The sequence below is a fragment of the Camelus bactrianus genome, chromosome 4, assembly GCF_048773025.1.
Source record: "Camelus bactrianus isolate YW-2024 breed Bactrian camel chromosome 4, ASM4877302v1, whole genome shotgun sequence".
NCBI lineage: Eukaryota > Metazoa > Chordata > Mammalia > Artiodactyla > Camelidae > Camelus > Camelus bactrianus.
Window position 1 is genome coordinate 71,720,561 of NC_133542.1, and position 21,339 is coordinate 71,741,899.

Here is a 21,339-nt window from a genome sequence, read left to right on the forward strand (position 1 = left end):
GACACCTTGGCCTGTACATCTGTGGGCTTTCTTTCCTGAGGAATCACTCCTAGACGTGGCAGTGCCGAATGAGGGGCACACTGCTAGCTGGGTGCTCTTTGGCTGTGTTTCAGAGACGGGCTTGTCTGTGGAGGGAGGACAAGAGCCGTGGAGGCTTATACCCATGGGAAGGTGTGCTCTTGCTAGCTGTTTGCTCTTGCTGGATGCCGTTTCCCAGTGTTGGGTCCCAGGCCTCCAGTGGCCTGTTAGGTTCCTGTCCCAGGCATCCCAGAGCCTCTGTGAGCGTTATCTTATCTCAGACACCAAGGCCCAAGCAGCCTCTCTCAGTGTCTTGTCCACTCAGCTCTCTAGCCATAGCCTCGGCCTGTTGGGTAAGGCCTGGCCTTGCACTCACGCAGTCCCTCCACCTCTCTCCAGGCTAGCATAGCCCTCAGGCTCCTGGACCCTAACTGGCTGCTGGGTGGCTGAGGTCCTGGTCTGTCACTGGGGGAAGCCAGGCCTGTGCTGGGGATTGACAGCCTTCTCTTGGGAGCTTGCCCACCAATGACTTCTTGGGTTCCCCTTGGGCCTTCCTGGTGCCCTGGGACTTTGTCTCTGGGCGCAGATGGCTGGGGAGAGAGATGGCTCCTCCTTGAGCCTATGGTAAGGAATGCTCAGCTGTGCTCAGTAGGCTGGGGAATGAGACGGTGGAAGGCTAATTAAAGGGGAATATTATAATTAACCCAGCAGATTCTGAGTTTCCAGATCCCTCTCAGATCCCTTAATTGCCCCTGAGGCCTTGATGGTAGATCCCCTCCCAACCAGGTGTTGTCTTAGCTCGAGGGGGTTCTTTAGGCAGAATTACAGCCAGGTTAAGTGCTTGGGGTCTGGAGTCAGGCTGACTGGGTTTGGATAGCCTCTGACCTCTGAGCTGGGTGGCCTTTTCCCTCTGACGCTCTATTTCCTCATCTGTAGTGTGGGAAGAGCCACAGACCTACTCATGGGCCCTGGGGAGGATTCACTGAGATCTCATGTGTAGGTTTTTCTTAGCACAGTGCCTGGCACCTACTAGATGGCATCATTATTATTAGCTGTTGTTACCATTAGCTATCTTTTAGCTGTTTGAATTTCCAGTAACATTGTTGTTTACTTGGGGCTCTTCCTGAGCTGAGGTTCATCCTCACTTGGTGGACAGAGGTGACTAGTGTGGTCACCCACAGCTGGCCTGGTGGCAGAAGGCACTGCAGGCACGCAGCATGTGGCCTCCTGCAGAGGGGGCGCTCCCTTCCTGCCTGGTGCAGCTGCTTGGTACCCCTGCTGATTCTCACTCCTGCCTCTGGTTGGAGGTGGGGGGACGACTGCAGCTGGGGAGAGGGCAGAGTGGCCTGGGGGGTGACTTCCAGACTACCTGCAGCAAAGGGAACAGGCGAGGGCCATGTAGTGAGATTGTCCAGACCCGTGTTTAGAAGTCTCTTTTTCTTTTTGAGATTGGCTGTCCTGTTCATTGAGGATTAAAATTCATTATTTTTGTAAAATAAAGGTGATAGTAGATAGGAGGTTTATTTTTTGTGGTGGTTCCATTTGATTTTTTAAATGAGGGCAGAATTTAAAATTGGCAAATAAAATTTGGAGAAAATTTTACTGGTCCATGAAATCCAAACAGGCAGTTTTGGTCTAAGGAGGAGGGCAGCTCAAATGATTCTACATGCTTCTGAGGGGCTTCAGCCCACAGCTCCCTCCCCTCCAACCCCTCTCCCCTAGCAGGCCAAACAATAGAGGCAGCCCCTGCATTCAAAAAACCGTCTCCAGAAAGAGGAGCCAGGAGCCTTTTAATTATTCACTGGCCCAGCTGAGCTGGCAGCTGGGGCCTGGCTCCTGCTGGCCTCGCAGCACCTCTTTATCCCTCTGCAGTGCCTCGCTGCAGACTGAGGTCTCCTGGGAATCCGGCCTTGCTGGTGCTTCCTGGGGCCTGGATCCCTGCGCCATCCCTTGTAAGTGCAGTAGCTGCCAGGGCTCAGGTTTGCTCAGTCCTTAGCAGCCATTTCTGGTGACCTGGTTCTTCACAAAGCCAGTTCTCATGGTTTGGTCACATTTCAGCAAGACAGCTTTTCACGCTGGCCCTCTGCCACAGCCAGGTGTATAGGGAGCCTTCTCCTTTCACAGGTAACTTTTCTTTCCTCCCAGGTCTCAGGCATAGGGAAAGGGGATGTTGACTGAAATAAATGCACAGCCTAAATGTTGAGAGTTATGTTTTATTCGGTGGACATTTTTGAGGACTCGAACCCCTTGGAGCCTGGTATGACAGCCTCCCAGATCACTCTGAGGGACTGCTCCGAAGAGGCAGGGGAGGAGCCAGGATATATAGGAGTTTTACAACAAAGACCAGGTAATTGGAACATTAAAAGATTACTTGTTAACTGAAAATGAGACATCTCGAGTTAAAGAATTTAGTGCCTTTCTTTGGGAGGGAGCAAACATTTGGGCTCATTGAAATTATTCCTTCGACAAGCACCTAGCTATCTAGGGCCAATGTCCTGTCCTTTCACATTCTGAGTCCCCTCAGGCTTCAGAGGCTGGCCTGTCTGCTTGTCTTCACTGTGGGGGGTGGCAGCAGCTGGCTGATGGCTGATGACTTGATGGCTTTAGCATTCTTTGTTTACTGATAAGGTTTGTAGTGTTTTTTGTTCACAGGGAGGTGAGGGAGGGCAGCATCAGGGCCATTGTCATGTTGCACATCTCCAGGGGGGACTGTTTATGTGGACTACAGTGTGATTTGTGCCTCCTGGAGCTGTGTGTGGTGGGGTGGGGTTGGCTCACATATATTTTATTAGTTCAAGCCCACCTATTCCTGCCCCACAAATACGCACACAGCTCCTGGGACCGCTTGTCCGCAGAGTCTCAGCAATGGCAGACCTGGCCATGGCCTGCCCTCTGTCATAGCTTTTCCTGAGGGCACCACCCACTGCCAGTGATGCAGGAAAACAGATGTGGGGCATCAGAAGGGCTGTGTCCCAGGCTTCGGTTGAGCCCCTGGGATGTGCCCTGCCAAGCGTGGGTCCTTGGCTTCGCGCAGGAAAGAATTCAAAAGCGAGCCACAGTTGAGTAAAGGTAGATTTATTCAGAGAGATACATTGAAAGGCAAGAGAAAGGCCACAAGGTGTGGGGGTTGGGTGCTCAGATTAAAGTGGGTACACACTCCATAGACAGAGTGTGGGCCACCTTTGGAAGAGGGAGAGAGAGGGGCCGCCCCCGAGGTGCTTTGTTGCTGGTTTTTATGGGCTTGGTGGCTTCATATGCTAATAAGTAGAAGGACCAGTCTAAGGGGAAAGGGTTGGGATTCCCAGGAAGTTGGCCATTTCCCATCCTTTGACCTTTTGTGGCTAAACTTGGGACTGCCGTGGTGCCTATAGTTGTGTCATTCACCATGTTAATATATTACAGTGGGCGTATAATGAAGCTCAAGATCTACTAGAAGTTAAATCTTTCATCATCCTGAACCTCAAGGGCTACTTGGAGTTGAATCTTTCACAATTTTGATGTTAATTGCTGTGGCATTCCTTGAGTGACTGTGCCCTGCCCCCTTCCTGTCTCACCAGGGGCTCCTGGAGGTGTCTCCTTATACCGTTTGTGCCCAGCAGACACAGGCAAGATCTGCTTCTTGGCAGGGCCCCTCCTCCCAGGGCCACCTGACTCTGAGTGTCCTCTGCATCGTGTGCTCACCTTTGTCCTGGCCCATTTCTGTGCTGCCCTCACAGACCATGTTTTAGACAGACTGCCTCACATAATTCCCTTGTTGAGTAACACCTTGTGTACTAATACTGCCTGGCCTGTCACACCGACTCCGCTCCTCAGTCCCTGCCTCCTGTGGGAAAGGTAGAGATGGATCTCAGACACTGTCAGCCTTGTAAGGTGTTACCACGCTCGCACCTCTGACCCAGCATCTCCGCCAGGGGTACTGTTTGTGGTGGTGAACAGTTGGAAATAACCCAAACGTTTAATGGTCGGGGATTGGGCAAAGAAATCACAGTACATTTGTACGATAACGTGTTATTCATTTATTAGAGGCTATCACAAAATTATGTTTACATGTTGATGTAGAACGAGAGTCCTTAGGAAGCCAAGCAGGCTGCAAAGCTGTGTGTGCCCCATGCCCCATGTGTTAGTCTGTGTGTGTATGTATAGCAGCACCCCGTTCCGGGCACTGTGCTGGCATTCTTTATGGACTGTCACTTAGTCTTTGTGATGGCCCGAGGAGTTATTTACCATTATGTTCATTTTTGAGATGAGGAAACAAGCTCAGAGAGTTAAAGTCACTTGCTCAAGGTCTCACAGCAATTAAATGGTATTTTAGCTGGGATTGAATCCGGCTGCTTTCAAAGTTCTATGGTAAGCAATGGAAAACACTGTAGAAAGATGGAATAGAAGAGTATGTTAAAATGTCCCCTGCTATCTGATAGAAGAGCGTTTACTATGAAACCTTTTGTAAGCCAAAGTGGCAAAAATGAAAGTCTTCAGATTTCTTTCAGTTAGCAAAAACAAGTGCTAAGGTAGATCTTTCATAAAAGTGAAGTGGTGCAAAGTGAGGGATACCTGTAGTGTTTATTGCTGGGTGACAAGATTACTGGTCATTTTTGTTTCCTTCCTTTCTACGTTTCTGTTTTATAGTGTTTTTAGTTATGGTGTACTAAACCGAAGACCCTGATAAAATGTAGTGCTTGTCCAGCAGCTCCTCCTGGATGGGCTGGCAAGAGAAATCAGGTGTGGAAGCCACATCTGTACTCCAGCCTAGTGCTGGGCCCTTCCTGTAAAGCTCACTGTGTTCCCCTGGCCCCTCCTTCACATTCAGGATGGTTGGGAGTAAAGGGGGCCAGCAGGGGGAATGCAGTAGTGCATGCCTCGGGGTCATTGTCCGGCAGCAGTTGGGATTCCCTTTGTGGCTCTGGCTCGGGGCCCCTAGTCACTGTGGCTTGGCTGCCTCCATTTGCTCCACAGGCCATTGAGAAACTGGTCGCTCTTCTCAACACGCTGGACAGGTGGATTGATGAGACTCCTCCGGTGGACCAGCCCTCTCGATTTGGGAACAAGGCCTACAGGACCTGGTATGCCAAACTTGATGAGGTGAGGCTGCCACAAGACGGGCTTGGGGGCTGGGCTGGGGGGAAAGCGTTCAGATATCAGAATCATTGGGGAGTTTGTTAAAATGGCAGTTACATTTCCCAAAAATCCAAGTGTATTTACCATCTGCCCCAGCCATCCTCTGGGAATCACCACCGCGTCCTCTGCAGCGCTGTTTATTAAGTCATGTAGCAACAGATTGAAATGTCCTGCATGTCCATCTGCAGTTTATTGTCAGTTAAATAAACCAGTAAGTCCACCCATGGAGTACTCTGCGGCTGTAAGAAGGGATAAGGAGACCGACTAGGGAACTCAGAGGAAGGGACTGCGATTTACAGTCGTCCCTCGGTATCTGTAGGGGATTGGTTCTGGGACCCCCCCCCACGAATGTAAAAATTCACGAATGCTGAAGTCCCTTACACAAAATGCATAGTTCGGTTGGCCCTCTGTATCCACGGGTTCTGCATCTATGGATACAGAGGCCCAGCTGCGCTGTTAGGTTAGAGAGGAGCCAGGATGTGATGCACAAGGCAAGCTGCATTTTGATAAGAAAGAGGGAAGACTAAAAGGATTTGTTTGTATTGCTCTGTTCACGTTGAGAAACATCACTGGAAGACTACATCAGAGGCAAATAAAGCTGTGGTTTCTTTTTCAAGGTAGGGGTGAAGGGGGCTTGGGGGAGGGGTGGGGTGAGACTTCTCAATGCATCCCTTTCATAATGTGTTTATTTTTGAGTCATGCAAAGGTAATACCTGTTTGAAGCAAACAAACAAAAAATGCAGGACAGCAACCCTGTCCTTAGAAAAGCCGAGTCTGTAGGTCTGGGGCGGGGCCTGGGAATCCGGATCTCCACCAGGTCTCCAAGAGTCTCACGCCAGGCATTTATAGGCTGAACTTGGAAGAACCTGGGGCCTAATTTTTTTGGCCCAGTGTTTTCATGTGGAGCAGAGGGGAGAGGCCCAAGAACCCAGCAGAACGCTACCCCTGCCCAAGAGCAGCCTGGGGCCACCTCTGGATGCTGAGATGGCTCATGGGCTTTTTTTAAATAAAGGTTTTTATTGAGTTATAACTTAAAAGAAAGCTGACAGGTCATGGCTGGACAGCTTGATAGGTCTTAACATGTTTTTATCCTTGCATCCACCACCCATATCAAGCCATAGAACATTCCAGCACTTCAGCAAGGCCCTTATGCCCCTTTCTAGTTGATATCCCCCAGACTCTTCTGACCTTTATCCTATAGATTGATTATGCCTGTTTTTGAACTCCACATAGATGTTTGGCTTCTTTTGCTCAGCATTAATGTGTGTGTGACTCACCCACGTTGTGCGGAGCAGTGGATTGTCTTCATTGCTGCGTAGTATTCCATCGCAGGACCATAGCCTAATTTATCCATTCTACCATTGATGGGCAGTTCAGCTGTCAGGGGTTTCCACATTTTGGATACTGTAAATAATGCTGCCACGAACATCCTTGCATGAGTCTTTTGGTGGATGAATGGCACAAACTCCCTTACTGGGGAGTGTGAAGAAGGGATATTTCTGGGGACGTCAGTGAATGACTAGATGGGGAAGTCGATTAGCTTCAGAATCCTCCTGTCTTGCCCCCAGAACTGTGTCTCCTGGAGGGAGGATCAGCAGATGAAAAGCTGCCCCAGGGTTGTCTCTGTTGTGTAAGAAGAGATGCCCTCCCTTGTCTTCTTTCTGTGGCGAGTCAGAGCCGGGGTGGGGGGCAGGACTGCTCTGTGTGGCAGCCTGGGCTCCAGCCAGATACTGCTTCTGAGGCGCCTGCCGACCGGGAAGCTGCCTAATCTGCTGCCACCACTTTGTGTCTCTTGTGTTATCAGGAAGCAGAAAACTTGGTGGCCACAGTGGTCCCCACCCATTTGGCAGCTGCTGTTCCCGAGGTGGCTGTTTACCTAAAGGAGGCAGTAGGGAACTCTACGCGCATCGACTACGGCACAGGTACCTGCTGCTCCTGGCGCTTCCTTGGCTTCACTGCAGTCTTTTCTTGGGCTGCCTCCTCTTAGTTCTGGGTTGTCTGGGGGTGAGGGAGCCCCAAGCAGGCAGCCTGGGGGGCCCCCTGGGGTGCAGCACTGCCAGTGCAAGAATGCCTGGTGCTGCTCCTGCGGCTCTGGCTTGGTCCACCAGGGGGCGCTGGTGCCACATGTGTGGTGGCTGTAAGCCCAATGCTGGTTTCTGTTCTTTGTAGAGATGGCCTGTCTGTGAGATCATTGTTATCCCCAAACTAATAATTTATTGAGCACTTGCTATGTCTCAAGACAACCGCTTACAGAAGCCTTGAGAACTGAAAGAGCCTGGTGGCCTCTGGCAGTGTCGTGGCATGTTGCTCTTAGCCACTCAGTGCCCTTGAGGGAGTGGTGCTGGCACGTCGAGGGAGGAGTTCTCTGTCTAGGCCAGGGGTGGCTGAGGAGGGCCCCTGCTTTGATAGCTCGTCCGTCCTTTCCTTTCCACCTCGCAGCAGGCATATACAAGAGCTGCTGCCCTCTCAGGCCCTTCCCTTCCCTGGGCCGCGGTTCCCCAAGAGGAGCCCAGGCCGCAGAGGCAGGCCTGGAGAAGGGTACCCTTGGACTGGGTCGTCCGAAAGTTTTGTTGTCTGCTCCCCTGATGCTGGAAAGTAGGCTTATCAAGTGAGACTTTCAGGGGCGGATCTTTCACTGAGGCCAACTGGGAAAGACCTGGAGGGGAGAGTGGTCAGGCCAGCAGGGGCTGGGTTTTTCTTCCACTCTCAGATGCTCTTAGGTGTGCAGGAGTAATGGTTACCCCTGAGTGATGGTGGCTTAGACTCTGGTCACGATCAGAAACTGTGCAGGTGAAAGTAACAGCTCACAAACTTTCCAAGCCCTTGGAGGGACCCTCATTTTGCAAAAACAGGATGGGAAGTCACTGAAATAGTCTTTCCTCATCTCGCTCCAAATGTGAACCATGAGAGTTGGTCCCAAGTCCAGCCAGTGGTTTCTGTGGTGCTGACCATTCCTATTTGACAAGATGGGAAAGGAAGGAAGGGTGCCTTTTGACCCTGTAATGTGGCCATACTTAGAATCCTTCAGTGGCTCCTGTTGCTCTTAGGATAAAGTCTAACTTTTTTCCTATGGCCTTAAAGGCCTGTCTGACCTCCAGTCTCCTCTCGTTACACTTTCTCCCTTGATGTCTCTGCTTTAGCCATACTGACCTTCCTAGGGTTCTTCAAACTTCCCAGTCTTTTTTCTTGCCTCAGAGCCTTTGCACATGCTATTTCTTCTGGCTAGAATGCTCTTCTTGCTTCACTCACTCCCTGTACCTTGCCAACTCTTATTTGTCTTTCAAATTAAATATTATTTATTTCTATAGGGAAACCTTCCCGAACGCTTATGTCAGGGTCTCCCTGTGATATCCTCCAGTTCTCACCCTATTTTCCTTCAGAGCTAGATTCATAGAAGTGATTGAATATTTAATGTCTGTCATTCTGGTAAATCATAAACTATCAAACAGGGGCAGGGACATTTTTTGCTGCTGTCTTCCTAATGCCTGCCATGGACTGTGAGTACCCCCATAGCGTGTGCTCAATAAATAGGGTGGAGTTGATGAATGAGTTAATCCTCCAAAACAAAATGTGAATGCCTATTTAAGAAATCAACAGCCTGGGCCTTTTAGGAGTAGAATTGTGGTAGTGGTAGTTCTAAAAGGACTTAGGTCTTTCTCCATACGGAAGAGGCTCCATTGTCTCCATGTTAATTGCGCTCCCTAGAGGGGAGGTTATCAGTGATTTGGACCCTGGTGAGACCAAGAGCAGCCCCACTCCTTCTGGAAGACTGTCCACCACAGCTGTTTTTCTCCCTCAGGACATGAAGCCGCCTTTGCTGCTTTCCTCTGCTGTCTCTGCAAGATTGGGGTGCTGCGGGTGGACGACCAAATAGCCATTGTCTTCAAGGTGTTCAATCGGTGAGTGAGAGGAGGGCAGGTGGGGCGGCTGCCAGTGGGAGGAGGAGCCAGGGGTCGCTTTCCTCCTTGTTGCTTGGACCAGGCACAGGGTGTTGGAGGGGGCCCCTGAGTGGCTGTTGGGTCTCCAGTCTAGTCCTAATCAAGCTCTGTGAGTGGGGTGTTCTCACAGGGTCAGATTCAAGTGGAAACAAATGAAGAGAATGCAAGTAACGACTGCTGATGCTCCCGTGGCCTTTACCATGCGGAGGCACTGTGTAAGCACTTCACATGTAACTTAATTCTCACAGCAACCTCAGGAGGTAGCAATTGTCCTTTCCTTTTTATAGATGAGGAAACTAAGGCATAAAGAAGTCAGGTCTCTTCACTGAGGTCACAGCCAGCTGAACCCAGGCTGTCAGGCTCTGCCTTGTTCCCCTCACCACCTAGACCACCTGCCCCGCATGTGGGTGTGTCTCAGTCACCAGAAGGCACCATCACATCCGTACCCTCCCCCCCAGCGCTGCCGATGCCCTGGAGTGCAGCTCTATGGGTGATTCTGACACAGTCTGAAGGGACCTAGGAGATGGTCTGTCTTTCCGATTCTGATGGGCAGCCCGGAGCTGGGGAAGCTGTGGCTCCTGCCCAGGCTCTTACATTGTCAGGAGTTGACGGCACTGCCCCTCTGTCCCGGTTGGTGTTTTGCCCCTTTCCTGGGCCGAAAGGAGGCTGAGTGTGAGAGAAAAAAATCGAGCTACATTATGCTGAGAAGATCAGCTGATATGTAACTTAGGCATGAGGGTTATAATTGAAATGGAGACACACTCTTAGGTGGTTATTTCTGGCCTCCTTTGCTCCTAGTGGCAGAAGGGTTGAGACTGTCTATTTACTTTTTGCCACCTCCCCTCCTTTCCCCACCGTCCCGTGCAGGTATCTTGAGGTTATGCGGAAACTCCAGAAGACGTACAGGATGGAGCCAGCTGGCAGCCAGGGCGTGTGGGGCCTGGATGACTTCCAGTTTCTGCCCTTCATCTGGGGCAGTTCGCAGCTGATAGGTACTGGAGGGGGCACGGACCCCTGCCCTGGCCCTCCTCCCTCCCCTCCTGCCCAGGGCACACAGTGACAGCTTGTAGAGCAGGCGTTAGACCGGCTATTGATGGTGGCTGCTCGCTGCCGACTTTGTGCTGCCACCAGCGTGGCCGGCTGGGGGAGGTGGAGGCCAGCACTGCCGAGATAATGGAAAGTGATGTGGGCTGGAGCCAGGGCGCCCGCCTGGCGCACAATGGGCTGGTATGAAATGCGCCCCAACTCCTGGCAGTAGCTGTGGGGTTTTATGTTGAAAATGAGGGGTTCTTTTGACTCAGTGACCAACGTCATTTGCTATGATTATCGAGCCGTGCGCACAGGGGCCCATCAGGGAGCTGCTGCCAAGTGCTTGGCCGGGGGCCACTCGCTAGGGGCCCACTCTGTTGGTTCCCTCCACTTTCCTACGGGCAAGCCACAGTGGGTGGGGGGTCTTTATCTATTTTGACCTAGGATTAACTGCCTGCAAAATAATATTAATCAATGACCATTTGTTGAGCACATGCCCTGTGCCAGGCACTGCTCTAAGTGCTTCAAGTAGATCGTCTCAAGGACCCTGGGAAGGGTCTGTGCCAGCATACCACTGATACCACCTACTGGTGTGCTGTACCGTGGTCCTGATGGTCGGGCAGTGTGCCATGGCCCGGTGGTGGGGGGTTCCGTTCTTATCCCCACTGCAGGGTGAGGAGACCAAGTCACAAGGTAATTGATTGCTCCTGTGAGGTCAAGTGTCGAGGGTGGGTGGGTGTAGACCGCACCGGGCCGAGGTGCCCTGCTGTGCAAATGCCTGGTTCTGAATCCTGGGGCTCTCTGCTGTTTCCAGACCACCCATATCTGGAGCCCAGGCACTTTGTTGATGAGAAGGCCGTGAATGAGAACCACAAGGACTACATGTTCCTGGAGTGTATCCTGTTTATCACCGAGGTGAGGGAGGGAGGTGAGGGAGAAGCCCATGGCAGCCTCTGGGCCAGAATGATCTGAGGGTGGTGACTTTGGACAGAAGAGCCAGAGCTGCTGCCTGAAGATGGCAGGGCCAGCCCCAGAAGGTGGGTTATTGACAAGGAAGCCCAGCCAGGTGTCTCTGAATGGTTGAGCTAACTTTTGACTGTCCAGGATCTCCTCCCCCAAGTCAGTGGTCTGAGGTTTCAACTTGAGCTGATCGATTAAGACTTGGTTATTTGCTGGACTTGGTGACCGATGCAGCAGTTCTGAAGGGTTGGTAGGTGTTGTTGAGGATGGGTGGGTGTCAGCATCTTGTGGATGGGGCCCACGAGATCTGTAAAGCTACATGCATGTGGATGTGTGGGACGAAGCCTTTGTAGGGATTGGAGAGAATGGCGTGGACAGCGGACAGATTTCTGCTGAAGGGGCTCCTCTCTGTCAGTGCCTGAGGACGTGGGCCGAGTGAATACTGGAAGTGGAAGTGAGCAGGCCTGGACCCCCAGCCCACCCAGTGGGGTCATTTAATTGGGTGCTGTTGTTCTGCAGCCTTGGGCCACTTCCTCAGGGTCACCCAGGGGCTTGTTAAAATGCCTGTTCTTGGGTCCCACCTCAGCTTTCTGAATCAGATTCTTGGGGGATGAGTGCTGGGAACCTGAATTTAAACACCCATGCCAAGTGACTGTGCATGAAAGTTGGGGACCCACTGCCCTCAGGTCCTCAGGAGGTGTAGGGACCTTTCACCTTTCTTGCCTGGTACCTGCCCCCCCAGACTTCCAAAGGGCACCCTGGCTCTGCTGCCTGGAGAGAGTCTTGCCCCATTCTCTTTCCTGATGCCTGCATGCTTGCCTCCTGGCCCCAGTGACGTCCCTGGCACACCCGTGGACCCCTGCCTATGGGGGCTACTCTTCTTCGCTGCCCATTCTGAGCCCCCTGAAGAGTGGGAGATGCCTGGTTAAGCAGCAGTAGCTCCAGGCTCTCCTGGTCAGCATTCGGCTCAGGCCTCGCCAAACTCCAGAGGCCAGAGGGGAATGACACGTTTTTCCAAGTCAGCAAATGAAGCCCGTACTGACGGCTGGACGGCCACTGCTTCATTCTCAGAGATCTGCTGCCTTCAGCAGTGTAGCCAGCCCAAGGTCGGAAGGACTCTGGGGCAGCCTGGCTCACTGCCTTCAGATCCGATCACATGCTGCTCTCCCTGGAGTGGGATGGGAGGGTCTGTGGAGCCAGGAGACCCCAGGAGAAGCTGGAGGAGCAGGGTAGGGGGAAAGGGTGCACAGTCCACAGCGAGCTATGGCTTCGCTGGCTGGTGGGGTTAAGAGGCTGAGCTGTTTTGGCTCCCCCTGGTGGCTGGCCAAGCCTGTGGCTCCTTGTCAATAACTAACAAGGAGGAGGGCCAATCTGGGCCTGAGGGAATAGGGGACTTGACTCTGGGTTAAAACTTTGTATTTTTGTTTGGTTGGTTGGTTATGCTGGTATAAAAACAGAAAAGCTTTCTTCCAAAGTTTGGGACCCAGTTCCTCTGCTAGAGGAAATCCGGAAGTGGCCACTAGGTGGTGCTAAAGACACATGGAACTTGGAGAAGGTTTTAGTAACAGTTGAGGGAGAGGCATGAAGTGGGAGTTGGCCGGCAGGCCCTAGAGTTCTCGGTTGTTCCACACCTGTCTGCAAGGCCTGGTTTGCACTTTGGGTCTGGGTGCTTGGGCATGGTAGTAAACATTGGACACTAGCAGAGTCATGCCCCAGAGCTGAGGAGACCGTAGGAAGGGCCCCCTCGCCCTCCTGGCCAGCCTAGGGCAAGCTGGTGCAGATGCTGATGACTGCAGGCCTTGTGCTAGTTCTCCAGAGACTAGGCTCACCAACCCCCCTGGCACCTCAGACCAGGGTTTTCGCAGCCCCTAGATGGTGGTGAGGGAGGTCCAGGGCCTGACACTGGGAGGCAGGGACCTAGAGGCTGGTGTGGAGCTCTGTGCTGTGGTCAGGAAGGGGGCAGTGTTGCCTCTGGAGACCCAGGGATGGCTAGGGCTGGTGCAGCTAGGAGATTAAACAAACAAGAAGTTGGGAATGAAACCAGGCTTTTCCTGTGGCATCACAGGGACCAGCCTGGGACCTGCCCTGGTTGCCCTGAGCATCCCGGATGAGGGACCTCACCTTGCAGGGCTTCTGCCGTCTCAGGAAATGCAGCCCTGGCGCCTTTAAGAGCCCAGGGCCGGCAGGAAAAGAATTTCAGTTTCAATCTGGCTTCTAAATTTGGAGTTTTGGGAAGGGAGGGATCAGATTTCAGCTGGAAGGGAAGGAGCTGACAGGAAGGCGCTGTGCTGAGCCTCCCCCCACCCCATCCCCCCTCAGTTACTGACAGAGGAACCATTTACAAAAGGCCGATTCTCTTGGGAGTGGAGAGGCAGGAACGCAGCGTCTGTGAGTAATTTCCTGCTCAATATGGCTGCTCTGACTCACACGATTCCCCTGGGGTCACTGCGGGACTGCAGCTCGCTCGCTCATTCTCGCTCTTTCTCTTCTCCCTTTGTGGCTAGAATGAGCTAATTTTTTTTCTCTTCTCGCCCCTGATTCCTTTTTCCCCCTCATCTGTTTTCCTCTCCCAGAGTTGCAGAGTCTCCTTCTGAAGGACTTAGGGAGACGGAGACCTTGGTACACTGGAGGCTGGTTGGTGGGGGGAGCTCTTCTAGAGAACTAGCATGGTCCTCCTTTCCATGGACGGGGCCGGGGCACTGGGGCGCCAGAGCTCAGGCCTGCCCCTGGCTCTGCCAGCAGGCCAGAGAGGCCTTTAGTGCCCCCCATCCCATGGCCCTAGTGGGGGTGGCCGGCCCAGGAAGCAGAACCTTATGGTTTCCCCATGTCCCTCTGCCGGCCCTTGCTGAGCAGGCCTCTGGAGCCACGGCTGGGATGGCTGGGACGGCTGGGACGGCTGGGACGGCTGGGACGGCTGGGACGGAGCCAGCAGGGTGCCTCCTAGGTGGTTTGCTTGCAGGGCCTGTCCAGAGGGAAACTGGTTCCACAGCTGCAGTGATCCCTCAGATTCTCAGGGCCTGGAAGTGTCCAAGAGAGGGCTGGAGCCTGGGGAAGGGGCGGAGCGAGGGGCGGGAGGGTGGAGCCTGATTGGGACTTTGGGAACAAAGCTTTATGAAGGCCAGGCCCCTGCAAGCTGGGGGCTCCTGGCTGCCTTCCTGGAGGAGGGAGCCTTAGAGAGAGAGAGGAGGGGAAAGATTCTGGGTGAAGGGGTGGGTCCAGGAGAAGCCCTGTGGGGACCTGTCTTGCACCTTGGGCCTCACTGCTGGAGGAAGGAGGCCTATTGTCCTTAATACTGAACTTGGGGGTTGAGACAGGCTTTTTGGGGACTTGGGCCAGGGGAGGAAGATGACAACTATAAAATGGCAGCTCTTCCCACTTTGATCTTACAGTTCTGTAAGAGTTGTTCTTACTAGAGAAGCGTGAGGCCTGTGGGAGTGGGTCACCAGGCAAGGCCGCAGCTGGTGGGTGGGGAGTTTGTGCTCCTGGGCCTTTATGCTTATGACGCCCAATGCGGAGAGAGGCCCGCTTGGGGCCCATCCTTTCTCCCTGGAACAACTCTCCACCAGCCCCACCTCCACGCACAGCCTCTTCTGGAACCTTCCACCCATTCAGGGTCCAAGTCTGCTTTCTCGCCAGCTCAGCTTCTTTGCTTTTCCAACTCTTCTGAAGCCTGGAGCCCCATTTCCCCAGCATTAGTGCTGCTTATCGGCCGGGGAGGAGGCAATGTTGAGGGGGATTGTGAACTGCTTGTTAATAAATACAGATGTGTTGGCCTTGTGCTGTCCGAGGGGTGCACTCAGGCACAAAGCCCCCCCTGGCTCAGTGCGGTGGTTTCTGATACTATGGAAGCTCCACTGGGCTTGCTGCAGAATTTCTCTCTTCTAAAAACAGGGACCAGGAATGGAGCTGTCCTTGCTCCTGCCTGTCCCTTGCTCCTGTTGCCATCCCCTCTGCACTTCCCCACCAGGTCAGGCTGGCTTTCTCAACAGACCTTCCTCCCAAATCTGCTGCAGGTGCTCTCTGGCCCCCTCTTTTCCTTCCTCCCTCAGCCTGCCAGGAGAGGACGGTCAGATACCTGGGTTTGGTCTTACCCACCTGGGCCCTCCCCGAGACTGACCCCTCGACTCTTCTAGCTCTGCCTAGAAGGGACCCTGTCCCTGGAACTTGTGTGTGTGCACGCATGTGAGCCCCACAGGCAAATGCCTAGTCCCCAGGAGTGCGTGTGTGTACGTGTGTGTGTACACGCTTGCATCTGCGGCCTAGTCCCCATGAGTGTGTGTGTGCCTGTGTGTGTGGATGCCCACATGACCTTGCTGCAGGGAAGCAGAACTTGGGCTCCCAGGCGGCTCACCTCTCCAGCTTGTGGATTCTCTTTTCCAGATGAAGACAGGCCCCTTTGCAGAGCACTCCAACCAGCTGTGGAACATCAGTGCTGTCCCCTCCTGGTCCAAAGTGAACCAGGGTCTCATCCGCATGTATAAGGCTGAGGTGAGTGGGGGCTGGTGGGCACTTTTGGTCCTGGGCTCCTGCTCCCCCAGCCCTACTCTGCTGCTTTGCTCTGAGTCCTGGGCCAGCCCCTCTGACACTTGAAGCCTCAGAATCTCTGCCTGTGGGATGGGCAGTGAAAAAAGCACTGGACTGAGGTCCAGCTCTGCTCCGTGGCTGAGGCAAGGCCCTGCTGCTCAGGGGTCTCTTGTTTCCACTTGTCAAGTGACTGGAGGCCCGCTCTGTCTCCTGTGGGGACATGAAAACAGAGACATGCTTGGGAAAGGGTTTTATCTTTTGGAGGCATCATCCAAAGTGGTGTTTCTCAAACTTTGGTGCGTTTGATCCCTGGGCAAGTGGGAGGTGTTGGGGGGGCCGGGAGCTGGCACTTTTAAGGACCACTTCAAGTGGTCCTTCCTGCTCTCAAATCAGAAATGCAGGGAGAGGTGGCGATTCCGGAGCTCCCTCTGCTGGGAGGCGGCCACTGTCTCCTGAGGGTGGCTCCTGCCCTCTCTCCTGGTCCTCCTTGCAGGCACCCTTCTCCCAGCCAAGGAGGTGGCTTTTTCTCTGGCGACTGGGGAGGAGACATTTCTTCCCACCCTGTCCTTTCTGCTCGTCCGTCCACATCTTGGGCAGATTAGTCCTGAAACTGCTTGACCTTGGCCAGGGAAGGGCCTGAGTGTGGAGTGTTTCACCTGGAGCAGAAGGTCCCAAAGTCCCCTCTTTTCGCCCTCAGGCTGGTGGTCTCAGGTGTCACCCTGAAGATGCCCATCTCTTGACCCTTGGCCACCCCTCTTCTGTGGAGGGGGAGGTTCTCTGGGCTGGCCTCTACACCCAGAGTTCTCTCTGACAGAGGCGAGGGGGCAGGGACGAAAGGGAGCAGGGGCCTGGGTGTGTTTGGTGGTACAGACACTTCGAGTGGGCCTGGATCCCTCTGCATGGCCCTGAAGGGGTTAAAGGCGCTAGAACTGACCCGGCCTGGCCCTCTCTCTCCCTTCCTCCCCCTCCCCCTCCGGTCCCCTTCCTCTGGACTTCACATCCTGTGTTTAGGTTCCAACCCACATACCTCTCTAATCTAAGAGGCGGTTTAGCTGGGGCTGTGCTGGCTCCTTCCGGGCTGGGCCGCGCGGCCCTCCGCGCTGGCCTCTCCTGCTGGAGAGCACCCGGGTCACTGCTGCCCTGGCTGATCTGTTTTTCTTGACACCCCCTGCCCCCCCAGTCCCACAGTGGGTGCTGAGGGGGAACTCCCCACTGCTGGAGCATGTGCAGCATGGAGGGGCACGCAGCCCCCTCCAGCCTCCCACCCCCTCCCCCTCTGTGTCACAAGCAGGACTCTTGGGTGCCTTTCCTGCTCAGAATCTTAAATCCTGTCCTTCCTGCAGGCTCTTACTTGAGCGACTAAACTTATCTTGACCCGGGCTCATAAAGCCAGAACAGGAGACCCTGCCTCCCTTCCCTACCTGCCCCTTCCAGAGGCAAGAGAACTCTGGCTGATGGAGATGAGGGAGGAGCAGATTAAGGTTAGAGATGGTGATGGTGCAGCAGAAACAAGACAGTCCATGGGGTGACAGTTGTCAGTATTTCTACAGCTGCAGAACACGAGAAGGTCAGCTCGGGACCAGCCCAAGGGCGCTTGAGCAGATAACACAGTGCCTTCCTGGAAACGGGAAATTCCAGCTCTGGGTGTGCAGCGCGAGCTTGCTGTCTGCCCAGCGTGGTGTGGCGGCCAGACTGCTTTGTAGGACAGCGCTGGATCTCGCTGACCTTAGGAACACCGAGTTTCTGTGATGTTCGGCACTCATTTGTAAGCTGCTAGCAGGTAGCCCTTAGTCTTTGGTCCCTGAGGGTCATGGGATCACACTCCCTGCACAGAGAAAGGCAAGGAAATGACTCACTTTTCCAGACCAGTTCTTGGTCCCTGGGGGGGACCTTTGAGGTCCACCAGTCCTGAAGTCCAGAGCCACCCGCCAGAGTTGGCTGCTGGAGGGGAGTTTGTCCCCTGAGCTGCCCCAGAGGCCTGATCAGGCCTGGCATCAGGATTTGGGACGAACTGCCTGTCTCGGCCTTTCTGAACTGAAGAGCCAAACGCTTCCTGGGGCCCTCATGGGTGTTGGGGCCTGTCTTTCCTAAGGGCTGTCACTGTGGAGGCACTCCCTTCACAAGGGCTTGTCAGGGCCTGGAGAGCCCCTTCCCCCTGAGTCAGTGGGACCTGGAAGGGCCTCCAGCTGGAAGGCCTGGATGTGGACAGGTTGAAGCTGTTGCTTTGCCCAGTGCACAAGTCGGTCCCCAGGGGAGAAAGGTCTGTCGGGAGGCTCACTCTGCTGTTACCCTGGAGCCCCGCAGTCCCTTTGCCCCAAGCAGCCTCTTGCCTTTAGCCCATCTCCTCACCTCTCCTGTGGCCCTGGAGAAGCAAGCTTGTCCTGGGTCCCCTCCCCCTAAGCTTCTTGCATTTGCAGCTTCTCAGGCCTGAGAGCTAGAAGCAGGTTGACCTTTGACCCTTTCTGGAATTCCTGGGCCCTGGGGGGGCCCTCCCTTCAACGAACTCCCACCACTTCCTCCATGACATAAGCACAGTGGCAGCTGCCTTTGCCTCTGGTCTGGAATGGCTGCTGTTCCTCCCCCCCAGGGAGCACCCCGGCTGCCTGCTCCCCACTTTCTCTGCCCCAGGCCCAGGAGTCTGGCTGTGGCCTGGAGCTCTGCTCCCACACAGAGCTTAGTTCCCTATCCTTCCATCATACAAAAAGATTTCCCTTCCTGCTCACCTCCTGGCCCCTCTTCAGTCCTTGTGGACCACCCCATCCTGACACACACACGCACACACACACACACACACACACACACACACACGCATGCACACACGGCTGGCAGAGACCTCATTTCTGCAGCTGGTTGTTGAGATGAGGGAACCTGGGCCAGCCCCGGCGTGCCTTTGTTCCTCTAAGTTAGTTAGAGGAGAGCACAGTCATAGAATGGGACCCTCACCCTCTCTGAGGCCATAAGTGTTGTTCCACCCCAGCCAGGAGGTGTACGTTCTGGTTGTCTCTGCGGCCAAAGGTATGAAAGGAGGCAGATCCTCACATGCTCGAGGCTGCTGCCTGTGAGAGCTTGCTAGCGTACAGGGCCTAGCAGGCTGGCAGGTAGGCCCAGCAGGGCTGATGCAGGGAGGCTGGCAGCTGGGCCCCCCTTCCCTTCCTGGACCTGTGTGGTGCGGAAGTAGCGCCCTGATGGTAGGGCAGAGGGGTGTGGGCCTAGGGTCCTGCTGCCTGTGGGCCAGGCTAGCTTCTTGGTTGGCCCTGCCTCTCTCCATCTCCTCTGCCCGAGCCCTGGGGCTGAGGCCCTGGCCGGCTGGGCTCAGGGCGGAGCACCCTCCCCCTGCACGGTACCCCCGCCCCATGCAGTGCTTTTATTCTCTGCCCCACGTGCTCGCTTGTGGGGCTGCTGAGAATTGCCTTGGGGGTGGGGGCTGTCAGCTGGTTCTTATTGTCGCATCTGAAGTGCCAAGATGCCTTTTTCAGTCTAGAGAACTGAAAATTGGAAAAAATGGTCCTTGGACCCTTCTTAGGCTTGTGTCCCAGTGTCCCCTCACGTCTTCTCCAGCCCCGGGACCTGGCCTGGGGGTCCCCAGTGGTCTGGAGGGCTCTTTGCACCTCTAGTCCCAGCCTGTCCCTCTGGGCTGAGTGGTGTCACTAGGGTGCCTTTCTTCTTGGCATCTGCCTTGTGGGGTTGGGCAACCTTCTCTCCCTCTCCCACTCTCATTCTCATTATTTGATGGGCCTGATTGTCGTGGAGTGGAGGTCTTTGCATGGGAGGGGGTGGTGGAAGCTTTGCCCTTCCCAAAAGGCCTGGGGGCCGCTCTGAGACTGGGCCGCTTCCCGGGCCCTGGCTGGACAGCTCCTGGAACTGGTCTCTGGAGTCGTCATGGGGTCTCTTGGGGGCCCAGGCCGAGCAGGCCTTGGCAGGGGTGCGGCGCTGCCCTCAACTCTGCTCCTCGCCCTCCTTCCCCGCAGTGCCTGGAGAAGTTCCCGGTGATCCAGCACTTCAAGTTTGGGAGCCTGCTGCCCATCCATCCTGTCACGTCGTGCTAGGAGGGGCTGAGCAGCCCGAGCCGTCCAGGCTGCTCCTGTGCCTGCCTCCCCCACCGCAGCTGCGGCCCCCTCCCCACCCTTTCCCTCTGTTCTTTCTGTTTGATGAGAGGCTGTTTACTGGGGTGAGTGGCGAGTGTGAGGTGGAGGGAGGCTCATAGTATAAGGCTGAAGGGCCCAAGTTGGAAGAAGCGACCAAAGTGTGGCCAGTTCCCTGACTTCCCCTGTGGTGGACCAGCGAGAGGAGAGGGCCCGGCTCCCACCCTGGCCTCCCTCTCCTCCTCCCTGTTCAGTCCTATTCGAGACCCAGGCTGTCCTGGGCCCCAGCGGGGAGGGGAGGTACCGTGCCGCTGCCCTTGCTTTTCCTCCCAGGTTGCCTTCCTAGGGGTTGGAGCGGATGCTCCCCACGGAGTGGGTCAACGTCCTAAGCCATGTTTGGGTGGGTGAGTGGGTGTCCCGAGGGCTGGAGGCTGAGGCTGGTGCCAGACTGGGGTGGGGTTGGGAAGGGAAAAGCGTTGGCTGTTCTGGCCAGTGACCCTCCCAGCTCCTCCTCGTGGCTGCCCCCTGGGCCTGTGGGCACCTGTGTCCAGTGCCTCCTCCTTGCTTTTCTGCTCTTTGGCCTTTGGCTCAAGGGTAGCCTCTAGAAGCTGCCCTTTGGGCAGGCACCAGGCTCCTGGGAGGGCCTGGCAGGGCTTGCTCGCCAGTGGAGTGGGTGAGGCCTGCCTTTCCAAAGCTTTCTCTGGCCGGGAGTGGGTGGCTGAAACTCTGGAGGGGTAAGGTTGTGGGCTACAGGCCAGTTGTGGTTGTGGAGAACCTGGATTCCTTTCGGCATTCTTATGTCCAGCTGCTGCTGCTCCTGCCCCCGCCTCGTTGCTGCTTGCTTCCCCAAGGCCCTTAGCCCTGTTTCCCTGCCCCTCTCTCTGGGCGGTGGGTGAGCAGGCCGCCCACTTTCTGGTCCTCCCCTCCCAGAAGTGGCCTGCTGGGGTTCCAGGATGAGGTGGTGATGCTCCCTCAAGGCCAGACTTTGGCTCTGAGGATGGGCAGGGGCTGGGCCAGGCAGGCCTAATTGGGGGGTTGAGGGTGCTGGCAGCAGCATGCAAGTTCCAGAGTTTTCTTCTGGAGAGGGGCTGCTCCCAGGCCTGGCTCTCACAGTCTCTCCCCTGCTCAAGCCCAGGCTGGCCCATCTCCACTGCCCCCTCCCCATATCTGGGTCCACACACCCTTTGGGAAGGGGAGCACCCGAGAAGAACAATTCACGGGCTTGGCCTTCAGGTCTGGGCTGATGGCCTGGGTAGAGGCTGGGACAGGAGCAGCAAGAGTCACAGAAATGGTTTTCTTTGGAGAGGCCCATTGCCTGCCTGCCTCCCTTGCGGGCCCAGACCACCGCCTTCCTGGCCCCTCCTTCCTGTGTCCCCTCGGGCCCCTCCAGCCCCTGGCTCCTTTATTGCCCTTCAGATTAAAGCCTCTGTTTTGCACCTGTCACTTGTGTGAGGCGTGTCCTTTCGTGCCATGTGCTTGTTCCCTCTCCACATGACAGCTTGTCCCCCACCAAGGCCCCTTCCCTTGGGCCATGGAGTCTGGGGCTTGAGCTGTTTCAGCTGGGGTCCGGGTTGAGCCTTTCCTGGGCAGCGGGAAGGCACCCTCCTGACTGTGTAATGGTTGCTGAGCAGGCTTGAAGCTGAGACCTCGGTTCAAATCCTGGTTGTCTCCAC

At 55.0% G+C, this 21,339-nt stretch overlaps 1 protein-coding gene across 4 annotated transcripts in view; it reads left to right on the forward strand.

Moving 5' to 3' along the window:
- PTPA (protein phosphatase 2 phosphatase activator) overlaps window positions 1–21,109 on the forward strand; it is a 29,120-nt gene extending 8,011 nt beyond the window's left edge. For 2 of the 4 annotated variants that reach the window (XM_045513892.2, XM_045513893.2), the window contains exons 4-11: window positions 4,972–5,097; window positions 6,938–7,055; window positions 8,933–9,032; window positions 9,939–10,063; window positions 10,915–11,015; window positions 13,380–13,448; window positions 15,441–15,548; window positions 19,553–21,109. In XM_045513892.2, the coding sequence (XP_045369848.1) occupies window positions 4,972–5,097; window positions 6,938–7,055; window positions 8,933–9,032; window positions 9,939–10,063; window positions 10,915–11,015; window positions 13,380–13,448; window positions 15,441–15,548; window positions 19,553–19,630 (825 nt within the window). In that variant the 3' untranslated portion in view covers window positions 19,631–21,109. The remainder of the gene's footprint in view (window positions 1–4,971; window positions 5,098–6,937; window positions 7,056–8,932; window positions 9,033–9,938; window positions 10,064–10,914; window positions 11,016–13,379; window positions 13,449–15,440; window positions 15,549–19,552) is intronic. The other 2 variants (XM_010951241.3, XM_074362375.1) reach the window with 2 other exon arrangements.
- Window positions 21,110–21,339: the final 230 nt, after the last annotated feature.